The following is a 26,147-nucleotide window of genomic DNA, read 5'->3' on the forward strand; positions in this document are numbered from 1 at the left end:
AAGAAGCCAGACGAGTGTGGCGAGAAACGTGACTAAATAGCTCTCTGATTAGTGCTCGACAGCAGGTGAACGTGCCGAACACTAATCAGAGGCAGGTGAAACCAATTAGTACCCATGGTAACCAAAATAAACCCCCGAAGTGCACAAAACAGGAACTAAGGAAGTCCAAAACTAACGGAACATAACTAAACAAAACATGATCCGGACCGCGGATCATGACAATATACATACAGTGAAGAAAATAAGTATTTGAACACCCTGCTATTTTGCAAATTCTCCCACTTAGAAATCATAGAGGGGTCTGAAATTTTCATGGTAGGTGCATGTCCACTGAAATCCCAATATATGATTTTTTTAACAATATATTTGTGTGATAAAGATGAAAATAAGTATTTGAACACCAACATTAATATTTGGTAGAGTAGCCTTTGTTTGCCATTACAGAGGTCAAACGTTTCCTGTAGTTCTTCACCAGGTTTGCACAGACTGCAGGAGGGATTTTCACCCACTCCTCCACACAGATCTTCTCTAGATCAGTCAGGTTTCTGGGCTGTCGCTGAGTAACACAGACTTTCAGCTCCCTCCAAAGATTTTCAATTGGATTTAGGTCTGGAGACTGGCTAGGCCACTCCAGAACCTTGATATGGTTCTTACGAAGCCACTTGTTGGTTTTCCTGGCTGTGTGCTTTGGGTCATTGTCATGTTGGAAGATCCAGCCACGACTCATCTTCAATGATCTGACTGAGGGAAGGAGGTTTTTGGCCAAAATCTCACAATACATGGCTGCAGTCATCCTCTCTTTAATACAGTACAGTCGTCCTGTCCCATGAGCAGAAAAACACCCCCAAAGCATGATGCTACCACCCCCAATGCTTCACAGTAGGGATGGTGTTCTTGGGATGGTACGCATCATTCTTCTTCCTCCAAACACGCATAGTGGAATTATGACCAAAAAGGTCCATTTTGGTCTCATCTGTCCACAAAACTTTCTCCCATGACTCCTCTGGATCATCCAAATGGTCATTGGCAAACTTAAAGGAGAACATTATCACAATTTCAGAAGGGTTAAAACCATTAAAAATCAGTTCCCAGTGGCTTATTTTATTTTTCGAAGTTTTTTTCAAAATGTTACCAATCACGCAATATCCTGTGACGTCACATAGTGATGCCAACTCAAACAAACATGGCGCATAGAACAGCAAGCTATAGCGACATTAGCTCGGATTCAGACTCGGATTTCAGCGGCTTAAGCGATTCAACAGATTACGCATGTATTGAAACGGATGGTTGTAGTGTGGAGGCAGGTAGCGAAAACGAAATTGAAGAAGAAACTGAAGCTATTGATCCAAATCGGTTTGAACTGTATGCAAGCGAAACCGACGAAAACGACACGACAGCCAGCGACACGGGAGAAAGCGAGGACAAATTCGGCGATCGCCTTCTAACCAACGATTGGTATGTGTTTGTTTGGCATTAAAGGAAACTAACAACTATGAACTAGGTTTACAGCATATGAAATACATTTGGCAACAACATGCACTTTGAGAGTGCAGACAGCCCAATTTTCATCAATGAATATATTCTGTAGACATACCCTCATCCGCTCTCTTTTCCTGAAAGCTGATCTGTCCAGTTTTGGAGTTGATGTCAGCAGGCCAGGGAAGCTAGGGTCGATATTCTTCTCTTGATCATCTTCGGTGGCATAAGGGTCGATGTGAGCCAAGACACCCAGGGGGTTTAGCTCGCTCGTCTGCGGGAACAAACTGCCGCCATAGCTTGCCGTGCTACCGAGGTCCTTTGTCCCTGAATTGCTCACACACTCCGGCAGATTCAATGGGGGTCTGGCGGCAGATTTCTTTGACTTTATCGTTGGAAATGCATCTGCTTTGAGTTTCGCAGGATATCAACACATTCTTGCCATCTCTGTCGTAGCATAGCTTTCATCGGTAAAGTGTGCGGAACAAACGTCCATTTTCTTGCCACTTTCGCATCTTTGGGCCACTGGTGCAACTTGAATCCGTCCCTGTTCGTGTTGTTACACCCTCCGACAACACACCGACGAGGCATGATGTCTCCAAGGTACGGAAAACAGTCGAAAAAACGGAAAATAACAGAGCTGATTTGACTCGGTGTTTGGGAAAATGGCGGATTGCTTCCCGATGTGACGTCACGTCTGGTGATAATGTTCCCCTTTAAGACGGGCCTTAACATGTGCTGGTTTAAGCAGAGGAACCTTCCGTGCCATGCATGATTTCAAACCATGACACACCCTTAGTGTATTACCAACAGTGACCATGGAAACAGTGGTCCCAGCTCTTTTCAGGTCATTAACCAAGTCCTGCTGTGTAGTCCTGGGCTGATTCCTCACCTTTCTTAGCATCATTGAGACCCCACGAGGTGATATCTTGCATGGGGCTCCACTCCGATTGAGATTGACCGTCATGTTTAGCTTCTTCCATTTTCTAATGATTGATCCAACAGTGGACCTTTTTTCACCAAGCTGCTTGGCAATTTCTCCGTAGCCCTTTCCATCCTTGTGGAGTTGTACAATTTTGTCTCTGGTGTCTTTGGACAGCTCTTTGCTCTTAGCCATGCTGAATGTTTGGGTCTTACTGATTGTATGGGGTGGACAGGTGTCTTTATGCAGCTAACGACCTCACACAGGAGCATCTGATTCAGGATAATACAGTGGAGTGGAGGAGGACTTTTAAAGGCGGACTAACAGGTCTTTGAGAGTCAGAATTCTAGTTGATAGACAGGTGTTCAAATACTTATTTTCAGCTGTATCACACGAATAAATTGTTAAAAAATCATAGATTGTGATTTCTGGATTTTTCTTTTTAGGTTATCTCTCATACAGTGGACATGCACCTACCGTGAAAATTTCAGACCCCTCCATGATTTCTATGTGGGATAACTTGCAAAATAGCAGGGTGTTCAAATACTTATTTTCTTTATTGTATTACAACATACATCTCGAGACTTGCAACAGAGGGGAGGGAGTGGGGGCAACGGTGGCAGGCTGCAGCTCTTTAGGCGCTGCCCAGCTGTCCATCACCCCTAAGGGATTCGCATCAAGGGCTTTGGATGGAGGGGTGGGGTATGTGTGTGTGGCGTATTTTTTTTGTGGATGCATGTTTGTGTGTAAGCCTGCCCGCGTGTCTCTGTTCCGCGGCCTCGATGTCGTGCAGTCGCTAGTCCAAAGTCAACAACAACAGGTGTGTGTCCATGAGAGACAAGAAGGGAGTTTTTTTTTTTTGTGTCTTCGCCCCACTGTCCTTCGGGAGAGTCTCGAAGCCAGGGAAACAATCCAAGTTAGAATGTTTTGTATGCGAGTGAAAATAAAAATGGGCTTTTCACTCTAAATTGTCTATGACTGATCCTCAAAATTCAACCATGCATGCACACATTCATAAATCTGAGTGATTACTGCGATGAAATGTTGAGCCAGACATGCTTGCTTCAATGAAAGATGTATCGTATGTCTGTGTGGGCTGTGTGTGTGTGTGTGTGTGTGTGTGTGTGTGTGTGTGTGTGTGTGTGTGTGTGTGTGTGTGTGTGTGTGTGTGTGTGTGTGTGTGTGTGTGTGTGTGATTTCTGGACTGTCTCAAGTAAACAAGAGTTTTGACAAACATGCTTATAGCGCCCGCGAGCGCACACGCTCCCGGGAGAGGTGTGATTCATCAGTTAGAGAGCGCCGATTAGACTGAACTGAAGGAGTAAGACAGCAGACCCCCCCTTATGACCTGATTAAGACAACATCACACGCCTGCCATCATCTCATCTTTCTTCTCTCGCCACGCTCTCTGTATGTTGTCAGTGAATAATGTATGATAGCATGCTTGTAAATTGGGATCAGGCTTTCTGCAACTCAACTGGGCGGGGATGGACCAGTAAACAAACTGATGGCACATATCTGAATGCGCTTGTTCATTTTGTATGTTTTGTACAGTAGAGAGACAAAAAAACACATTGCAGGAAAGTCAGACTTTTTAATTGTCAGCACATGCCACGGAACCACATTGTTGTTCTTTGTCTTGCAGAGAAGACGCAGGACAGCAGCATCGACACGGTGAGTGTTCCCTGCATGGCCATTAGGGGGCGTTGTTGCTCTCTGCATTCTTAAAGAGCACCTGCTTTGTGTGTCCAAGCATCACAAAGCCCTGTTTTGTATTATTTTCTTCAGCCCTTGTTTTTGTTCTGCTTATCACATTGTTGTCTTCTTTATGAATATTGTCTCCTTTTGGGCTCCATTACGCAACAGAAGCCAGCAGGGCCGAATGTGAAGTAAGTACATCAATATTATTACACATTTGGGGGGATGTTTAAAAAAATGCTGATAATGCCATCCCACTATCAAGCCATGATGTATGTCATTTTGAGTCAGATTAAATAGCTGTAAAAAAAACCTCAATGGGTAAATCAATTAGAATAATACATAATGTTGCATATAGAGAACATACAAACCCTTTACTTATTCAATCACACAATTATTGAAATTAGAGATGTCCGATAATATCGGCCTGCCGATATTATCGGCCGATAAATGCATTAAAACGTAACATATTCGTTTTTTTTATTATCGGTATCGGTTTTTTATTTAATTTATTTTTTTATTAAATCAACATAAAAAACACAAGATACACTTACAATTAGATTCACCAACCCAAAAAACCTTCCTCCCCCATTTACACTCATTCACACTCATTCACACAAAAGGGTTGTTTCTTTCTGTTATTAATATTCTGGTTCCTACATTATATATCAATACAGTCTGCAAGGGATACAGTCCGTAAGCACACATGATTGTGCGTGCTGCTGGTCCACTAATAGTACTAACCTTTAACAGTTAATTTTACTCATTTTAATTAATTACTAGTTTCAATGTAACTGTTTTTATATTGCTTTACTTTATTTTTTATTCAAGAAAATGTTTTTAATTTATTTATCTTATTTTATTTTATTAATTTTTTTTTAAAGTACCTTATCTTCACCATACCTGGTTGTCCAAATTAGGCATAATAATGTGTTAATTCCACGACTGTATATATCGGTTGATATCGGTATCGGTTGATATCGGTATCGGTAATTAAAGAGTTGGACAATATCGGATATCGGCAAAAAGCCATTATCAGACATCCCTAATTGAAATTCAACGATTTGGTGCATTTCCTAACAGCTAAAGTTGTGTATAAAGCAAACTATAACTTGCTACCCAAGAATGTACAACAATTCTTCTAAAAAAAAGAGAAGAAATATAACCTTAGAGGAAAATCTAATTCAAAACTAGAGATGTCCGATAAGGGCTTTTTTGCCGATATTCCGATATTGTCCAACTCGATTCCGATATCAACCGATACAAATACATACAGTCGTGGAATTAACAAATTATTATGTCTAATTTTGTTGTGATGCCCCGCTGGATGCATTAAACAATGTAACTTTACCATGAATTGATTAACGTGGACCCCGACTTAAACAAGGGGGGGTGTATATTGTAGCGTCCCGGAAGAGTTAGTGCTGCAAGGGGTTCTGGGTATTTGTTATGTTGTGTTTATGTCGTGTTACGGTGCGGATGTTCTCCCGAAATGTGTTTGTCATTCTTGTTTGGTGTGGGTTCACAGTGCGGCGCATATTTGTAACAGTGTTAAAGTTGTTTATACGGCCACCCATTGCATTCACTTGTGTGTGTGTAAAAGCCGCATATTTTATGTGACTGTGCCGGCACGCTGTTTGTATGGAGTAAAAGCGGACGTGACGACAGGGTGTAGAGGACGCTGAAGGCAGTGGCTTTAAGGCACGCCCCCAATAATGTTGTCCGGGTGGAAATCGGGAGAATGGTTGCCCCGGGAGATTTTTGGGAGGGGCACTGGTGAAATTCGGGAGTCTCCCGGGAAAATCGGGAGGATGAAACCGATACTGATAATTTCCAATATTACATTTTAAAGCATTTATAGGCCGATAATATCGGACATCTCTATTCAAAACATTTGTATGCACGTACAACACTTAAAACATTTAGCATATCTGTATGTTGAATTAAATGATGGCACCAATATAGGTCGTGAGTTCAAACCCCGTCCAAGTCATACCAAAGACTACAAAAATGGGACACATTACCTCCCTGTTTGGCACTCAGCATCAAGGGTTGGAATTGGGGTTTGAATCACCAAAATGATTCCCGGGCGCGGCCACCGCTGCTGCTCACTGCTCCCCTCACTTCCCAGGGGGTGAGTAAGGGGATGGGTCAAATGCAGAGGTTAATTTCACCACACCTAGTGTGTGTGTGACAATCATTGTTACTGTAACTTTTTAACTTTAATATGATTGTGTTAACAAATTACACAGAACAATCATTATGATAAACATCTTGAACCCTTTTTTTTCTCTTTTTTTTAATTGAGACAGATTATTTATGTATTTAATATTTGTTTGCTTACTATGTTATTTATTATGTATTTGTTCACTGTTCTGTTACAGAGAACAAGGAAATTGGATAAAATTGCTATGGTATGAAAAGGGGTAGGATTCAATAAGCTCTGCTTCTTCCTACTCCTTTTCGGATGTGCTGTAAACGAAACAGCTGAAATTGTGTGATGCATTACATTTAGAGATGTCCGATAATATCGGACTGCCGATATTATCAGCCGATAAATGCTAAAAAAATTTAATATCGGAAATTTTCGGTATTTGTTTCAAAATTATCCGTATCTGTTTCAAAAAGTAAAATTCATGACTTTTTAAAACGCAGCTGTGTACACAGACGTAGGGAGAAGTACAGAGCGCCAATAAACATTAAAGGCACTGCCTTTGCGTGCCGGCCCAGCCACATAATATCTACGGCTTTTCACACACACAAGTGAATGCAAAGCATACTTGGTCAACCGCCATACAGGTCACACTGAGGGTGGCCGTATAAACAACTTTAACACTGTTACAAATATGCGCCACACTGTGAACCCACACCAAACAAGAATGACAAAACACATTTCGGGAGAACATCCGCACCGTAACACAACATAAACACAACAGAACAAATACCCAGAACCCCTTGCAGCACTAACTCTTCCGGGACGCTACAATATACACCCCCCGCTACTCCCCCCACCTCAACCTCCTCATGCTCTCTCAGGGAGAGCATGTCCCAAATTCCAAGCTGCTGTTTTGAGGCATGTTAAAAAAAAATGCACTTTGTGACTTCAATAATAAATATGGCAGTGCCATGTTGGCATTTTTTTCCATAACTTGAGTTGATTTATTTTGGAAAACCTTGTTACATTGTTTAATGCATCCAGCAGGGCATCACAACAAAATTAGGCAAAATAATGTGTTAATTCCACGACTGTATATATCGGTATCGGTAATTAAGAGTTGGACAATATCGGATATCGGCAATAAAGCCATTATCGGACATCACTAATTACATTGTATCGTATGCATGTTCCAAACAAGCTGAAACTGAACTGAAATATTGTTCATTTCTACTGTAACTAAATGTAATGGTGTAATTTTAATACATATTTTGGATGTGTTTCTTGCAGATATGACTGGTACCAAACAGAATCCCAAGTCATTGTCACAGTTATGGCGAAAAATGTTCCAAAGGACGGAGTGTCTGTGAAATTCTTGGAACAAGAGGTATTAAAGAAGTTGGGCTTTTGTATGCAACAGAATAAAGTGTGTGTGCATGTATGAGACGGGGGAGGGTTTTGCTCCTGGTTGTTTTCTCTCGCGGTTCCATTAGATGGCTCTCATATAAAACTACACTTTGGCACAAACTCCCCACAGACCAACCGCGCCCCCAGTGGTGCCTTGTTAACATTGCCCCAAAGTACAGATCTAAGAGCAATTTACCCCTCTGCACATTCTCCAACCTCCTAATTGTCTGAAGATGGAAGGTACAACTGGATCAGCCCCCCGTGCCCCTCCAGGGGACAACACGCTTTCTTTTTCTTGTTATTTTGTCTCCCCCATTTCTCAAAGGGCTCGCTGCAGGGCACCCCAGGGAGCAGCTTTTGTCTCTGCGCCGTAGAATAAACTGAGTTTACCCTCATTTCAAAAGAAACGGTTCACTCGCTCTAAATCACATAGTCACTTATCTGTAGTTCACACCAAAGCTCCCTCCACGGTGGCAAGCACAGATATGTTCACATATTTTTATTAGGTCACTATATACAAAGGAAATTAAAAATGAAAGGCAAGAGTTCCATTTATTTTCCCTGGTGGATGAGTGCGGTGCAGCCGTGTACCTACAGACCGCACAGGAATTATTCACTCCAATACAAATTAAGGCTCTGATTGTTTTAAGAACAGCCAGAAACCGAGGCAGGGCTACTTTCACGGGTGTAGAGTTTCTTCCACTAACGTTCTATACCCGGGCCACTTTTAATGGTGTGATAAGTGTAGGGATTTGGGCCAGAGCCGAGGCCGTGCCCCTGTAAGCTAACAAGCCACCCATCCTCTCTGTGAGTGACAGGCTGTTAGGAGCTGTCTGACCCTCCATCGTCTCTAATCACTCTGCGGCTGTAGGCGACAGCAGCAGAATTCTGGCTGTCACACTAGCCAGATCAGATGTTTATTCTCGCGGACATGCTGACATCTCCGGGCTCGAAAGTCTTAAACGCTTTGATGTGGAGTTTCTGAAGAAAGTCAACAATATCATGAATTTTGACATTTTTATCTAGTCGGTGTGTACAATTCAAAGTATGGAAATGTTGTTTTATATACACTGCAAAAAGTCAGTGTTCAAAAACAAGAAAAAAAAAATGCAAAAATGAGGGGTATTTTATTTGAACTAAGGCAGGGGTCGGCAACCCGCGGCTCCGGAGCCGCATGCGGCTCTTTGATCACTCTGATGCGGCTCAGCTGCATACTTGCCGACCCTCCCGAATTTCCCGGGAGATTTCCGGATTTCGGTGCCTCTCGCATTAAACTCCCGGGATTAATATTCTTAGATTTTCACCCTAACAATAATAATAAGTACGTGCCATGATGGTACAGCATTTAGCGCCCTCTACAATCTGTACGAATAGCGTGCCAGCCCAGCCTTTTGTTGTATGCATCTTCTGCTTGCACACGCAAGTGACAGCAAGGCATACTTGGTCAACAACCACACAGGTTACACTGACGGTGGCCATATAAAACAACTTTAAGACTCATACTAATAATGCGCCACACTTTGAACCAAAACCAAACAAGAATGACAAACATATTTCGGGAGAACATCTGCACCTTAACACAACAGAACAAATACCCAGAATCCCACGCAGCCCTGACTCTTCCGGGCTACATTATACACCCCTGCTACCCCCCCCCCCTCCGTGCGTCGGTTGAGGTGGGTGGGGTTTGGTAGCGGGGGTGTATAATGTAGCCCGGAAGAGTTAGGGCTGCATGGGATTCTGGGTATTTGTTCTGTTGTGTTACGGTGCAGATGTTCTCCCGAAATGTGTTTGTCATTCTTGTTTGGTGTGGGTTCACAATGTGGCGCATTATTAGTAGGAGTGTTAAAGTTTTTTATACCGCCACCGTCAGTGTAACCTGTGTGGTTGTTGACCAAGTACGCCTTGCTGTCACTTACGTGAGCAAGCAGAAGCCCCATACAACGTGTGACCGGGCCGGCACGCTGGTTGTAGTGGGCGCTAAATGCTGAATTGTCACGGCACGTTAGAGAGAATAGTTGCCCTGTAATTCGTAGTCTGCGGGAAAAATCAGGAGTTGACAAGTATGACGCTGTCAAGCGCCATTCATATAAAACTTGCGGGTCGCACTAACATTCAAATATCACATTAAGGTGTGGGCCGCATGTCTGAGACCCTTGGTTTGAACATAGCACAAAGCAAAAAAAACAACTTTGTATGCAGTGTTATTTCATTTTAAATTTCAAAAGATTTTTGTGGCTCCCATTGTTTTCTTTAATTTGTGAAACTGGTCAAAATGGCTCTTTGAGTGGTAAAGGTTGCCGACCCCTGAACTAAGGAAAATTATCTGCCAATAGAACAAGAAAATTTGGCTTGTCAAGACTTTCCAAAACAAGTCAAATTAAAGCTGCAAGCAGCGATGGACGGCACATAAAATCCAAACCGAAACAGTAATTAAAACTCTTTGGTCAACTTTTAATCAGAAGGGTTCAATCTCTCTCCTGTGCTAGTTTGAAGTCGACACGACAAACGCGCTCAGAGGAGATAATGTTTGAAAAAAGGTGACCGGTTTTTACAAAACTTTTGTTTTGAAGGGGGAATTGCAAACTTCCTGTTGATTTTTGCTGGGGGTTGTCAATACATGAAATGTAGGTCTAAGTGAACCCTACATAGAGGGTGTTCATGTCTCTAAGACATTCCTACTGGAAGTTGCAGGCAGTTTTGTCTGAGTTTTCCTCCTAGGAGCAGTTGTGTCTGTGTTTTCTTCCGAGGCTGTACTAGAGCGCAATTTTGAGTTTCGGGGTTGGTTTTTTTTATTAGATCGCAATTTTTTCCAGTCCTGATGTGTGTGTGTCCAGTTTGAGTTTTGAAGCATGTAAAGGGGGTCAAATTACAGGTCAAAGAGGCAAAAGTGACTATTTTTACTAAAATTGTGTTTTGAAGGGGGAATTACCAACTTCCTGTTGATTTTTGCTGAAGGATTATGATAAATGGGTTATACTTGTATAGCGCCTTTCTATCTTCAAGGTACTCAAAGCGCTTTGACAGTATTTCCACATTCACACACACATTCACACACTGATGGCGGGAGCTGCCATGCAACAATGTATGAAATCTAGGTCTAAGTCAGACCTACATAGAGGTTCTTGTTTCATGTCTTTACGACATTGCTACCGGAAGTTACAAGCAGTTTTGTCTGTGTTTTTTCCTAGGGAGCGCGAGAGCACAATTTTGAGTTTTGGGTTTTTTTAATTTTTTTATTAGATGGCAATTTTCGCCAGTCCTGATGTGTGTGTCAAATATGGTGAGTTTTGAAGCATGTTAAGGGGGTCAAATTACAGCTCAAAGAGGCGGCGGTATAATAATAATAATAAAACCTTACAAATACAATAGGGTCCTCTGTCCCAAAGGGACATTGTGGTCCCTAATTAGCTAACCTCGATGAACCCAAAAATACCTTAAAATAAGTATATGCTCACTGCTCCCCTCACCTCCCAGGCGGTGATCAAGGGTGATGGGTCAAATGCAGAGAATAATTTCGCCACACCTCGTGTGTGTGTGACAATCATTGGTACTTATACTTAAATATGAGTATGTATTTTCTATTGTTTCATTGAAAATAAAACAGCAAAGTCCATTTGGCTGTCATCTGTTTTAATTATGAGACACAATTGTGTCAAAGTCATGATTTTTTTTTTACATGCTTGAAATAAGAAATGATTACGGTACTTTAAAAAAAAAGTAGTTTTATACTTGTGAGTGTTGATGACACAGCTTTGCAACAGTTGATATTCTAGTTTTAAGCATGTTTTACTCAATATAGGTCATCAAATCTCAGCAACAAGCTGTAATATCTTACTGAGATCATTTAGGACCAAAACCCTTAAAACAAGTAAAACACTCTAACATAAAATCTGCTTAGTGAGAAGAATTATCTTTATCAGACAGAAAATAAGCAAATATCACCCTTAATTGAGATATTTCATCTTACTTAGATTTCAGTTTTTGAAGTGTAGTTTTGATGCTTTTTTTTTTATTGTTGGCTATAGAATGCATGAATACCTGACATCTATGTGTTCTCTGTAGCTCTCAGCCTCAATTGGGCTCGCGTCTGGGGAAAACTATGACCTCAACCTCCGACTTCTGCATCCCATCGTCCCACAACAGAGCAACTTCAGGGTCCTCGCCACTAAGGTATGGTGTTTGTTTTGCCAGTGGATTTAATGTGCCAGAAAAATAAATAAGACCTAAAAAAAAAACTTAAAACATTTATGTTCCAATATTATCGGCCTATAAATGCTTTAAAATTTAAAATCGGAAATTATCGGTATCTGTTTCAAAATTGTCGGTAGCGGTTTAAAAAAAAAAACTTAAAACATTTATGCTTTAGCTTTGCTTGTTTTTAAATAAGTCAAAATGCTTTCAAGGAGAGATGTCCGATAATATCGGACTGCCAATATTATCGGCCGATAAATGCTTTCAAATTTAAAATCGGAAATTATCGGTATCTGTTTCAAAATTGTCGGTAGCGCTTTAAAAAAAAAAAAAGGAAAATTTATGACTTTTTAAAACGCCGCTGTGTACACAGATGTAGGGAGAAGAACAGAGCGCCAATAAACCTTAAAGGCACTGCCTTTGCTTGCCGGTCCAGTCACATAATATCTACGGGTTTTCACACACACAAGTGAATGCAAGGCATACTTGGTCAACAGCCATACAGGTCACAATGAGGGTGGCCGTATAAACAACTTTAACACTGTTACAAATATGCGCCACACTGTGAACCCACACCAAACAAGAATGACAAACATTCGCACCGTAACACAACATAAATACGACAGAACAAATACCCAGAACCCCTTGCAGCACAACTCTTCCAGGACGCTACAATATCGTTTTAAATGTTATCGTAAAACTGTGATTGATTACCGCAGTGTTTTTTTTTTTTTTTTAAATGTGTGAGATTTTCGTTATTTGTAAACACAAATAAGTATAATATTCATCTTAGAACGACACACAAGCCTGCAGCTAGGGGGCAGCATGCTCAATCAGGCTCCCAGTAGGAGTGCACAGGAGCACGTTTATACAGCGCTAACAGAGGCGGAGAGATCCGTTTTTGAAAGTCATGAAAAGAAAAAAAAAAGAGTCGTCGTCAGCAGTAAGAAAAAAGTGGCGATAAAAAGACCTTTAAGTATGATTCACTGTGACTACCATATGGACAAGGTGTGTGTTTCATGCCATTCTACTACGCTTTGCAACATCCTATCTTTGTGAGATGTTTTTTCAACTGTTGCTGCAATAACAAGTACAGATCCCATCTTGAACATTGAGCAAGAGTTCAGAGTAGCAATATCAAGTTTGAAGGCCAGATTTGAAAGGATGTGCAGTGCAGAAAGAACTCACTGCAGCCATTATATACGACAGGATCATTTCCTTCTGTTGTTGTTGTTGTTGTCTGTGCATCCAGCAGAGTGATGACTAATGGCATTAAAGTTAAATGTATTCATATAAAACAGACACATTCTGTGCAATAAGGTTGAAAGAATTAGTAAAGGTTAATTGTGTTTTAAACAAAAAAATAATGCTAATGTTGTGCAAAGTCTGCGATGAGGTGGCGACTTGTCCAGGGTGTACCCCGCCTACCCCCCGAATGCAGCTGAGATAGGCTCCAGCACCCCCCGCCACCCCAAAAGGGATGGATGTTGTGCAAAGTGCAATAGTTGACTTTTTAAAATGGTTCAGGGTTGAAGTGTTTTTTTACTGGATTTAACCTGGCAGCACGGTGGAAGAGGGGTTAGTGCGTCTGCCTCACAATACGAAGGTCCTGAGTAGTCCTGAGTTCAATCGCGGGCTCGGGATCTTTCTGTGTGGAGTTTGCATGTCCTCCCCGTGACTGCGTGGGTTCCCTCCGGGTACTCCGGCTTCCTCCCACCTCCAAAAACATGCACCTGGGGATAGGTTGATTGGCAACACTAAATTGGCCCTAGTGTGTGAATGTGAGTGTGAATGTTGTCTGTTATATCTGTGTTGGCCCTGCGATGAGGTGGCGACTTGTCCAGGGTGTACCCCGCCTTCCGCCCGATTGTAGCTGAGATGGGCTCCAGCACCCCCCGCGACCCCAAAGGGAATAAGCGGTAGAAAATGGATGGATGGATGGATTTAACCTACTCAGTGGCCTAGTGGTTAGTGTCCGCCCTGAGATCGGTAGGTTGTGAGTAGGGATGTCCGATAATATCGGACTGCCGATATTATCGGCCGATAAATGCTTTAAAATGTGATATCGGAAATTATCGGTATTTGTTTCAAAAAGTAACATTTATGACTTTTTAAAACGCCGCTGTACGGAGTGGTACACGGACGTAGGGAGAAATACAGAGCGCCAATAAACCTTAAAGGCACTGCCTTTGCGTGCCGGTCCAATCACATATCTACGGCTTTTCACACACACAAGTGAATGCAAGCATACTTGGTCAACAACCATACAGGCCGTATAAACAACTTTAACACTGTTACAAATATGCGCCACACTGTGAACCCACACCAAACAAGAATGCCAAACACATTTCGGGAGAACATCCGCACCGTAACACAACAGAACAAATACCCAGAACCCCTTGCAGCACTAACTCTTCCGAGACGCTACAATATACACCCCCCACCCCAACCCCGCCCACCTCAACCTCCTCATGCTCTCTCAGGGAGAGCATGTCCCAAATTCCAAGCTGCTGTTTTTAGGCAAGTTTAAAAAAAAAAAGCACTTTGTGACTTCAATAATAAATATGGCAGTGCCATGTTGGCATTTTTTTCCATAACTTGAGTTGATTTATTTCGGAAAACCTTGTTACATTGTTTAATGCATCCAGCGGGGCATCACAACAAAATTAGGCAAAATAATGTGTTAATTCCACGACTGTATATATCGGTATCGGTTGATATCGGTAATTATGAGTTGGATAATATCGGATATCGGCAAAAAAGCCATTATCGGACATCTCCAGTTGTGAGTTCAAACCCCGGCCGAGTCATATTAAATACTTTAAAAAATGTGACTCATTACCTCCCTGCTTGGCACTCAGCATCAAGGGTTGGAATTGGGGGTTAAATCACCAAAAATGATTCCCGGGCGCGGCCACCGCTGCTGCTCACTGCTCCCCTCACCTCCCAGGGGGTGACCAAGGGTGATGGGTCAAATGCATTGAATAATTTCGCCACACCTAGTGTGTGTGTGACAATCATTGGTACTTTAACTTTAGATTATATGTTGTGCTGTGTTAGGACATTGTCGTAGAATTAAAGATGTGTCTACAACTCACGTTTCTCTTTATCATTAAGAAGCACTCTTAAACCTTTACATGATTAAATTAGTCACCAAATGTTAAATGTTTTTTTATTACATTTTTCCAAAGAAACATCAACCATTAAAGTTTTCATTTTTATCAAATTAAATGTTTAAATTGTATTGAAACGGTCATTATTATATTAGTTACTAGATCGTAATCTTTTCCTTATTAACGCGCTTTAAAAATGGACTGATTCTGTCCATAGAATCTTAATGCAGGTAAAGCTCTCTGAAGCTGGGGAAGAAATGAGAAAATCCTCTCTGCCTGTGCACAGTAAGGTCAGAGATCCGCATATATATATATATATATATATATATATATATATATATATATATATATATATATATATATATATATATATATATATATATATACTCAAATCCTCAGTCTTCACTCACTTCAATTACTTTCCCTCAATTACAGGCTTAATGTGCAGAAAGAACATGTTTTCAACCATAAACTCATTAGTGGGTATTACATCAGAATCAGAAATACTTTATTAATCCCCGAGGGGAAATTAAAATTTTACTTTATTAATTTCATACTGTAGTGATGTGGGCTAATGACTGTGTGCAGATTCAGTTTTGTCTGCTGTCAGGTTGTGTTCTGAGGCAGCGCCTCACTTTTTATGATGAAAACATCTAAAATACAAATGTTATCCATAAAGAAATACTAATATTTGTTTATTAAACTGTTGTGCATACAGTTACAATATGGCACATCACATAGTTAAGTCATTTCTCATTACAACATGTCCAAAAATGACTTTTTTTTTATTCAACATTATTAAGGACAAGTGGTAGAAAATGGATGATTAATCTACTTGTTCATTTACTATTAATATCTGCTTACTTTCTCTTTTAACATGTTATATCTACACTTCTGTTAAAATGTAATAATCACTTATTCTTCTGTTGTTTGGGTACTTTACATTCGTTTTGGATGATACCACACATTTGGGTATCAATCCGATACCAAGTAGTTACAGGATCATACATTGGTCATATTCAAAGTCCTCATGTGACGGTATAGCTCGGTTGGTAGAGCGGCCGTGCCAGCAACTTGAGGGTTCCAGGTTCGATCCCCGCTTCCGCCATCCTAGTCCCTGCCGTTGTGTCCTTGGGCAAGACACTTTACCCACCTGCTCCAGTGCCACCCACACTGGTTTAAATGTAACTTAGATAATGGGTTTCACTATGTAAAGCGCTTTGAGTCACTAGAGAAAAGCGCTATATAAATATAATTCACTTCACACTTCACTTCATGTGTCCAGGGCCATATTTCCTGGGTTTATAAACATAAAATAAATTAAAAACAAAACAAAAGATGTTGTGATACCAAAAAATATCGACGTAATCATAGTAGTATCGACTAGATATACGCTACTTTACTTAGTACTTTATTGATTCCTTCAGGAGAATTCCCTCTGGAAAATACTTGGTATCATTACAGTGGATGTTAGGTGTGGATCCACCAATGGTGTTTGTTTACATGTTGTGGCGGACTGGTACTTTTCAGAGGGGGTATAGTACCGTATATCAGGGGTCCCCAACCTTTTTTGCACCATGGACCGGTTTAATGTAGGCATTATTTCCACGGACCGGCCTTCCACGTGTGGCAGAAAGATATAGCAAATAAGTGCATGAAAAATTTAATACATGAAAAAACTCACCATACCATTCAATTAGTGGGAGCCCCTGGCCTTTTCCCTTTGCAAAAAAGCTCTCCATAGACTTTGTTTTTTGCCCATTTTTGCTAGTAGTGGGCTTTTTTTTTGGCTTTAGTGTCTGATGGGTTGTAGGTGATGCATCACATTTAAGGACAAGAGCATGGATATACAGTGTAAGAAAGCTAGAAATACTTGACATTAGTTCCAATAGATTTCTGTGGATTACTATTTCCACTCTAAAAGTTCTGTTTTCATATTTTGTGCAATATTTCATACATAAATACACTAGTGTTTGCTTTTTTGGTCCAATTTTCCATGCGTAAATACATCCGTTATTGCTAACTACTTACGACGTGCAACAATACCAGCACTTTAACTTTCTAGGCCAAAGGACTTGTGTATTTGTTTCCTTCAGCACAATTATTATATGCAACAATTTAGCACTTTTCCATCTGCCTTATGCACTTCACCTACTATGGTCACTTTGTACCTGATCTGCCCCTGATCTTAGGTCACATCAACCTGCAGCGGACTGCATGGAACCTTAGCTTTTGGCTAAGATTTGGCACCTTTACATTTTATATCTTGTGTGATGTTCGGGTCTGTGGGACCCGTTTTCCATTTTTTATTAAAAGAAAAAAATGATACAATTAATTGATTTTTCAAACTGAGACTCACTGACTTTGGCTCATTTTCTGTGAAGAACATATATCAGAATACATATTTAACGACCACACACCATACACCCCCCCCCTACACATTTCTATTACAAATAAGATGTCCGGGTCCACTGGACCCGGGGCTAATAGAAGTGTGGAAATTGATGTTCTGTGTACCACACGCACCCACACACATACAAACACACACACACGCACTCACACACAGCAGGCCTAGACAGGAGGAGGACAGAGTGTAGGTACACAGAACATCACACTGCAAAAAGTCAGTGTTCAAAAACAAGAAAAAAAAATACAAAAATGAGGGGTATTTTATTTGAACCAAGCAAAATTATCTGCCAATAGAACAAGAAAACTCTGCTTGTCAAGACTTTCCAAAACAAGTCAAATTAACTAACCTCAATGAACCCAAAAATACTTTAAAATAAGTATATTCTCACTAATAACAAGTGCACTTTTCTTGGTAGAAAAAAAAGAGACCCTTTTGCTCAATGTGTTGAAAAATATTCTTAAATTAAGTAAATGCTAGTGCCATTATCTTGACATAATGATATGCGCTCAGCATCATGATTTTTTTTTTCATGCTTGAAGTAAAAAATTATTACTTTAAAAATGTAGTTTTATACTTGTGAGTGTTGATGACACAGCTTTGCATCAGTTGATATTCTAGTTTCAAGCATGTTTTACTCAATATCAGCCCTTTGATTTAGGGCTATATAAATAAACATTGATTGATTGATTGATTGAATATAGGTCATAAAATCTCAGCAACAAGCTGTAACATCTTACTGAGATCATTTAGGACCAAAACCTTTAAAACAAGTAAAACACTCTAACATTAAAATCTGCTTTGTGAGAATAATTATCTTATCAGACAGAAAATAAGCAAATATCACCCTTATTTGAGATATTTAATCTTACTTCGATTTCAGTTTTTGCAGTGCAGAGGGTCAAATGTGAGAGAAAATGAGAGCAGACAGTGTTGACAAACAATGTTGCAACTCCCATATTATTGTTACTCAGCCAGCGTTTGTGGGTCTGATGGACCCGTGGCTTTTAATGCCTCACAATTAAACACTTTTATGTTAAAATACTGAACAGATGTTTATTGGGATAAGGTAGACATCTGTTCAGTATTTTAACATAAAAGTGTTTGATTGTGAGGCATTAAAAGCCACAAAATGCAACGGGTCCATCAGACCCACAAACGCTGGCTGAGTAACAACAATATGAACATAACAGAAGGGTTAATGTGCATTGTCCCATGTAACAAAGATGTAACAAATATAGCAAATGGCGAGTTTTATAATGCATCTGTGAACAAGCTTATTGGTGGGACTGGCCAAAGTTAAGTAGGAGAAGGTGCCGGTGCCGGCCCCCGGACCAGTGGTTGGGGACCACTGCCATATATGATTCATTAGTATCGCGGTACTATACTAATACGGGTATACCATACAACCCTAGTCTGCTGTATGATCTTAATATCAATATTTGTGTGTCAGTGGGCCCGTGGGGAACTGCTTAGAGTTTCTCCTGGCTACAGAGTGCTGAGTTTAGGCTAAACTGCTCGGAGAAAAAAAAAAAAAAACACTCTTGACTTTTCCATGGCAACAGCAGACACTGCATACCAGAGGTGCACGTGTGCTGCAACTTAAACACGGACTGGAAGACACCACAGCTTAAGATGATCTTAGAAAGCTTCATGTATCTATGCTCATTTTCCTTTTTAAAAAAAAAAAAAAACTTTTTATGATCCATCTTTGTCTTTCTATTGTCAGTGTGGGCCCTTCATGGAAACGCCACCTGCTTTTACACACGCACGCACGCACCGACCTCAAGGTTAGCGCAGCACAGTGTTCAAGCTCTCCGGCTCGCCCACAAAGCCGTGACTGTTTGCTGGTCCACCGGGCTCCTTGGGTACACATGGGCCCGTAGACACAAACGCACGCGGACGCCTTCATTGGTAGCAGGCAGCCTTTCCGGGATGACTTAAAACTCCCTATTAAGTGTGAAGGTGATGTGCGCATGCTTGCATGACAATGCGAGCAAGCCTCACAAACCGCACCATTTTTCTCAAAGCCTCTCATTTCAGTTTCTCGAGCCATTTTATTTTTGTTCGAGCCGAGGAGCCACTGGGGGGCAAAAAATTCAAATGAACAGCAGCATCAGCAAATCAAGTTTCTCCACATTGGCATGCATCCCTAATGAGCGTTTTAAAAAAAGAATGCATGGTTCTGGAAGCTGTTGATGCCAACCAATTTCAGTCTTTCTGCCCAGCAGTCTTCTTATTAAGGCTTCCTCTCCTCGCTGTTGTTAAAGACAACTTAGCTAGGCAGGCTTATGGAGGTTAAGTTGTGTCTTTATTGTGTGAATGCTACAAAGCATTACACTTATGGTTTTCTACACCAAAATTAAATCTATTTATTATTGTGTGAATGCTCCAAAGCATTCACACTTATGGTTTTCTACACCAAAATTCATCTATTTATTCTTATTCAACTTATTCTTCTTCTACAGATTTTGGCGCGCTCTACCTTCCACATTTTTCATCCGATTTCAAGCCGTTCCAACTTCAAACTGTTCAGCCTATTCGGGAATTGCGGGCTTTCCCTTGTCAAATTCCCAAAACTCCCAGATTTCCCAAAATTCCAGGTTTTCCTGGACATTTTTCACATTCAAAATGAATTAGCCATTTTTCAAACTTTCTCCGTTTCCACATTTTTCAACCGTTCCAACCATTCCACCTTCAACAGATTCCACCATTCTTGAAATTCAAGCTATCATTTTTCCAAGTTAAAAAAAAATTCCATGATTTTTTGGGTAAAGTGAGAATTTTTTTAAAATAAGTTAAAAAACTTGAATGGTCTGAATGAGTTGAAATGGTTGGTGTTGAATTTTTTCTAATCAGTCGTGAAATGCTGAAGTAGTAATATGTTGAATTGAAAAATGGTATTACGGAATTTCGGGAAAACCGGGAATTTTTCCAGTTCAAAAAACAACTTTGTTTTTTGTCCTGATTAAGAGGAATGTTTTGACGGTGGAACGGTTGAAATGCGTTGAAAAATGTGGGAGGAGTAGTCGCCAAAAAAAAGGGTGGAAATAAGGCTTTGGAAAAGCAGGAATTCTGGAAAATCCTGGAATTTTTTGGAACTTGGAAAAATGATAGTTTGAATTTGCAAAATGGTGGAATGTGTTGAAGGTGGAATGGTTCGAATAGGTTGAATGAGTTGAAATGGTTGGTGTTGAATTTTTTCTAATCGGTCGAGAAATGCTTAAGTAGTAATATGTTGAATTGAAAAATGGTATTATGGAATTTTGGGAAAACCGGGAATTTTTCCAGTTCAAAAAACAACTTTGTTTTTTGTCCTGATTAAGAGGAATGTTTTGACGGTGGAACGGTTGAAATGCGTTGAAAAATGTGGAAGGAGTAGTCTCCAGAAAAAAGGGTGGAAACAGGGCATTGGAAACACAGGAATTCTGGAAAATCCTGGAATTTTTTGGTACTTGGAAAAATGATAGTTTGAATTTCCAGAATGGGGGAATGTGTTGAAGGTGGAATGGTTCGAATAGGTTGAATGAGTTGAAATGGTTGGTGTTGAATTTTTTCTAATCGGTCGAGAAATGCTTAAGTACCGTATTTTCCGCACTATAAGGCGCACCGGATTATTAGCCGCACCTTCAATGAATTACATATTTCATAACTTTGTCCACCAATAAGCCGCCCCGGATTATAAGCCGCGCCTACGCTGCGCTAAAGGGAATGTCAAAAAAACAGTCAGATAGTTCAGTCAAACTTTAATAATATATTGAAAACCAGCGTTCTAACAACTCTGTCCCAAAATGTACGCAAATGTGCAATCACAAACATAGTAAAATTCAAAATGGTGTAGAGCAATAGCAACATAATGTTGCTCGAACGTTAATGTCACAACACACAAAATAAACATAGCGCTCACCTTCTGAAGTTATTCTTCATTCGTAAATCCTTCGAATTCTTCGTCTTCGGTGTCCGAATTGAAAAGTTGCTCAAGCGTGGTATCCAAAATGGCCGGTTCCGTCTCGTCGAAGTCATCGGAGTCAGTGTCGCTGTTGTTCTGTGAATCCTGCCTTCCGGAAAGCTCGGACCACAGTTGTGACCGAAATATCTGCCCAGGCATTTACGATCCACTGGCAAATGTTGGCGTATGTCGTCCGGCGCTGTCTGCCGTCTTAGTGAAGGTGTGTTCGCCTTCGGAGCTGTGTGAAAAAAGCCACCCGGCCTCTTCGCGTAAACTTCCCTTAACCACTCGCTCATCTTTTCTTCATCCATCCATCCCTTCGAGTTAGCTTTTATGATGACGCCGGCTGGAAAGGTCTCTTTTGGCAAGGTCTTCCTTTTGAATATCACCATGGGTGGAAGTTAGCATGGCAAGCTAGAACCACAGTGAAGGATGACTTCTCATTCCCTGTGGTGCGAATATTCACCGTACGTGCTCCCGTTCCACAGTGCGGTTCACAGGAATAGCAGTTGCTGTGAAATACGGTAGTAATCCGTGTGCGGATGGAGAGATTGCGTCTTTTTATGAACCGGATCCTTGTCGCTTAGTAGGAGCCATTTTGTGGTCTTTACAGATGTAAACAGGAAATGAAACGTACGGTGATATCCGCGCGTTTTTTCTTCTTCTTCCGGGGGCGGGTGGTTGCTTACAGTAGAAGAAGAAGCGCTTCCTGTTCTATGGGGGCGGGTGCTTTCCTTGGCGGTTGCTTGCGTAGAAGAAGAAGCGCAAAAAAGATGGCGGCTGTTTACCGAAGTTGCGAGATCGAAACTTTATGAAAATGAATCGTAATAAAGCGCACCGGGTTATAAGGCGCACTGTCAGCTTTTGAGAAAATGTGTGGTTTTTAGGTGCGCCTTATAGTGCGGAAAATACGGTAGTAATATGTTGAATTGAAAAATGGTATGACGGAATTTCGGGAAAACCGGGAATTTTTCCAGTTCAAAAAACAACTTTGTTTTTTGTCCTGATTAAGAGGAATGTTTTGACGGTGGAACGGTTGAAATGCGTTGAAAAATGTGGGAGGAGTAGTCGCCAAAAAAAAGGGTGGAAATAAGGCTTTGGAAAAGCAGGAATTCTGGAAAATCCTGGAATTTTTTGGAACTTGGAAAAATGATAGTTTGAATTTGCAGAATGGTGGAATGTGTTGAAGGTGGAATGGTTCGAATAGGTTGAATGAGTTGAAATGGTTGGTGTTGAATTTTTTCTAATCGGTCGAGAAATGCTTAAGTAGTAATATGTTGAATTGAAAAATGGTATTATGGAATTTTGGGAAAACCGGGAATTTTTCCAGTTCAAAAAACAACTTTGTTTTTTGTCCTGATTAAGAGGAATGTTTTGACGGTGGAACGGTTGAAATGCGTTGAAAAATGTGGAAGGAGTAGTCTCCAGAAAAAAGGGTGGAAACAGGGCATTGGAAACACAGGAATTCTGGAAAATCCTGGAATTTTTTGGTACTTGGAAAAATGATAGTTTGAATTTGCAAAATGGTGGAATGTGTTGAAGGTGGAATGGTTCGAATAGGTTGAATGAGTTGAAATGGTTGGTGTTGAATTTTTTCTAATCGGTCGAGAAATGCTTAAGTAGTAATATGTTGAATTGAAAAATGGTATTATGGAATTTTGGGAAAACCGGGAATTTTTCCAGTTCAAAAAACAACTTTGTTTTTTGTCCTGATTAAGAGGAATGTTTTGACGGTGGAACGGTTGAAATGCGTTGAAAAATGTGGAAGGAGTAGTCTCCAGAAAAAAGGGTGGAAACAGGGCATTGGAAACACAGGAATTCTGGAAAATCCTGGAATTTTTTGGTACTTGGAAAAATGATAGTTTGAATTTCCAGAATGGGGGAATGTGTTGAAGGTGGAATGGTTCGAATAGGTTGAATGAGTTGAAATGGTTGGTGTTGAATTTTTTCTAATCGGTCGAGAAATGCTTAAGTACCGTATTTTCCGCACTATAAGGCGCACCGGATTATTAGCCGCACCTTCAATGAATTACATATTTCATAACTTTGTCCACCAATAAGCCGCCCCGGATTATAAGCCGCGCCTACGCTGCGCTAAAGGGAATGTCAAAAAAACAGTCAGATAGTTCAGTCAAACTTTAATAATATATTGAAAACCAGCGTTCTAACAACTCTGTCCCAAAATGTACGCAAATGTGCAATCACAAACATAGTAAAATTCAAAATGGTGTAGAGCAATAGCAACATAATGTTGCTCGAACGTTAATGTCACAACACACAAAATAAACATAGCGCTCACCTTCTGAAGTTATTCTTCATTCGTAAATCCTTCGAATTCTTCGTCTTCGGTGTCCGAATTGAAAAGTTGCGCAAGCGGGGTATCCAAAATGGCCGGTTCCGTCTCGTCGAAGTCATCGGAGTCAGTGTCGCTGTTGTTCTGTGAATCCTGCCTTCCGGAAAGCTCGGACCACAGTTGTGACCGAAATATCTGCCCAGGCATTTACGATCCACTGGCAAATGTTGGCGTATGTCGTCCGGCGCTGTCTGCCCGTCTTAGTGAAGGTGTGTTCGCCTTCGGAGCTGTGTGAAAAAAGCCACCCGGCCTCTTCGCGTAAACTTCCCTTAACCACTCGCTCATCTTTTCTTCATCCATCCATCCCTTCGAGTTAGCTTTTATGATGACGCCGGCTGGAAAGGTCTCTTTTGGCAAGGTCTTCCTTTTGAATATCACCATGGGTGGAAGTTAGCATGGCAAGCTAGAACCACAGTGAAGGATGACTTCTCATTCCCTGTGGTGCGAATATTCACCGTACGTGCTCCCGTTCCACAGTGCGGTTCACAGGAATATCAGTTGCTGTGAAATACGGTAGTAATCCGTGTGCGGATGGAGAGATTGCGTCTTTTTATGAACCGGATCCTTGTCGCTTAGTAGGAGCCATTTTGTGGTCTTTACAGATGTAAACAGGAAATGAAACGTACGGTGATATCCGCGCGTTTTTTCTTCTTCTTCCGGGGGCGGGTGGTTGCTTACAGTAGAAGAAGAAGCGCTTCCTGTTCTATGGGGGCGGGTGCTTTCCTTGGCGGTTGCTTGCGTAGAAGAAGAAGCGCTTCCTGTTCTACCGGGAAAAAAGATGGCGGCTGTTTACCGAAGTTGCGAGATCGAAACTTTATGAAAATGAATCGTAATAAAGCGCACCGGGTTATAAGGCGCACTGTCAGCTTTTGAGAAAATGTGTGGTTTTTAGGTGCGCCTTATAGTGCGGAAAATACGGTAGTAATATGTTGAATTGAAAAATGGTATGACGGAATTTCGGGAAAACCGGGAATTTTTCCAGTTCAAAAAACAACTTTGTTTTTTGTCCTGATTAAGACGAATGTTTTGACGGTGGAACGGTTGAAATGCGTTGAAAAATGTGGAAGGAGTAGTCTCCAGAAAAAAGGGTGGAAACAGGGCTTTGGAAAAGCAGGAATTCTGGAAAATCCTGGAATTTTTTGGTACTTGGAAAAATGATAGTTTGAATTTCCAGAATGGTGGAATGTGTTGAAGGTGAAATGGTTCGAATAGGTTGAAAAATGTGGAAACGGTGAAAGTTTGAAAAATGGCTAATTCGTTTTGAATGGGAAAAATGTCCTGGAATTCTGGGAAATCTGGGAATTTTTGGACTATGACAAGGGAAAACCTGCGATTCTTGAATAGGCTGAACAGTTTGAAGTTGGAACGGTTTGAATCGGGTGAAAAATGTGGAAGGTAGAGCGCGCCAAAATTTGGAGAAGAAGAATAAGTTGAATCCACACATTAATTTTTTGGGAATTTTCAATTAAATTGTCAGCATACCAAGTCATACCAAAGACTATAAAAATGGGACCCATTACCTCCCTGCTTGGCACTCAGCCTCAAGGGTTGGAATTGGGGGTTAAATCACCAAAATGATTCCCGGGCGCAGCCACCGCTGCTGCCCACTGCTCCCCTCACCTCCCAGGGGGTGATCAAGGGTGATGGGTCAAATGCAGAGAATAATTTCGCCACACCTAGTGTGTGTGTGACAATCATTGGTACTTTAACTTTTTTAACTTTAACTTATTTGAATGTAAAAAAAAAAAAAAAATTCAGTTCGCAAAGTTTCAACACAGCTTTCATCATAAAGACACAAATTAACCCCCATAAGGCTAAGCCAACTTAAATAAGAATGCAGAGGCCAAACCGTAATCTTTACACAAAGTTTTTTTGTTTTTTTTGCATGTGTGTCATTGGCAGCACATTATCGTCAGTATGACCTCTTCCTGTCCTCAGCCACAAGAGACATTCCAACCGCAGGGGTCACCGCCACAACGGGGAGCCAATTACACACCATTGTGTCTGATCAGAACAGACGGCTATATGTGCGTGCATGTACAGTACACGGTTCCCCACAAACACTCGACGCGGCTTTGAATCCGCTTTTATTCGACCGTTCAGTTCCGAGCTCATCTTTTCTCCGCAAATAGCTAATGTAGCGTCGCCCCTCTTTAATTTCCACGCCTGTCAGTGTTGGGAATGTTTAGATCCGTTTGTGCGTCTTTCAAGCTGAGGCTGTTTTGAAATTCGCAGGGGCTTTGAAAAACAGAGATGCTTAGGAGGGGAGGGGGGGCTGTTGACAAGTGACACGAGACCCCACTGCCCCTCTGTAAATAGCATGTGTGTGTCCGTGGTTGCCTGTGTGTGTGTGTGTGGCCCCGAGGTCCTAATGGTGGTGGCCCTCCATGTGGCTCTGCTGTCACAACCCTTTACGGGCCGCCGCGTTGCCTGTCACGCACACGGAAATGCACACAGCGTCGGCCTGCCATGT

At 41.2% G+C, this 26,147-nt stretch overlaps 1 protein-coding gene across 2 annotated transcripts in view; it reads left to right on the forward strand.

Annotated features, from left to right (window-relative positions):
* Nucleotides 1-26,147, forward strand: part of sugt1 (SGT1 homolog, MIS12 kinetochore complex assembly cochaperone) — an 84,807-nt gene that overhangs the window by 33,016 nt on the left and 25,644 nt on the right. The window contains exons 7-10 of one of the 2 annotated variants that reach the window (XM_061935131.1): nt 4,044-4,072; nt 4,265-4,287; nt 7,542-7,638; nt 11,724-11,831. In XM_061935131.1, coding sequence (XP_061791115.1) covers nt 4,044-4,072; nt 4,265-4,287; nt 7,542-7,638; nt 11,724-11,831 — 257 coding nt within the window. The remainder of the gene's footprint in view (nt 1-4,043; nt 4,073-4,264; nt 4,288-7,541; nt 7,639-11,723; nt 11,832-26,147) is intronic. The other variant, XM_061935139.1, reaches the window with a different exon arrangement.

This window comes from Nerophis lumbriciformis, linkage group LG03, assembly GCF_033978685.3.
Source record: "Nerophis lumbriciformis linkage group LG03, RoL_Nlum_v2.1, whole genome shotgun sequence".
In the NCBI taxonomy this organism is placed as follows: domain Eukaryota; kingdom Metazoa; phylum Chordata; class Actinopteri; order Syngnathiformes; family Syngnathidae; genus Nerophis; species Nerophis lumbriciformis.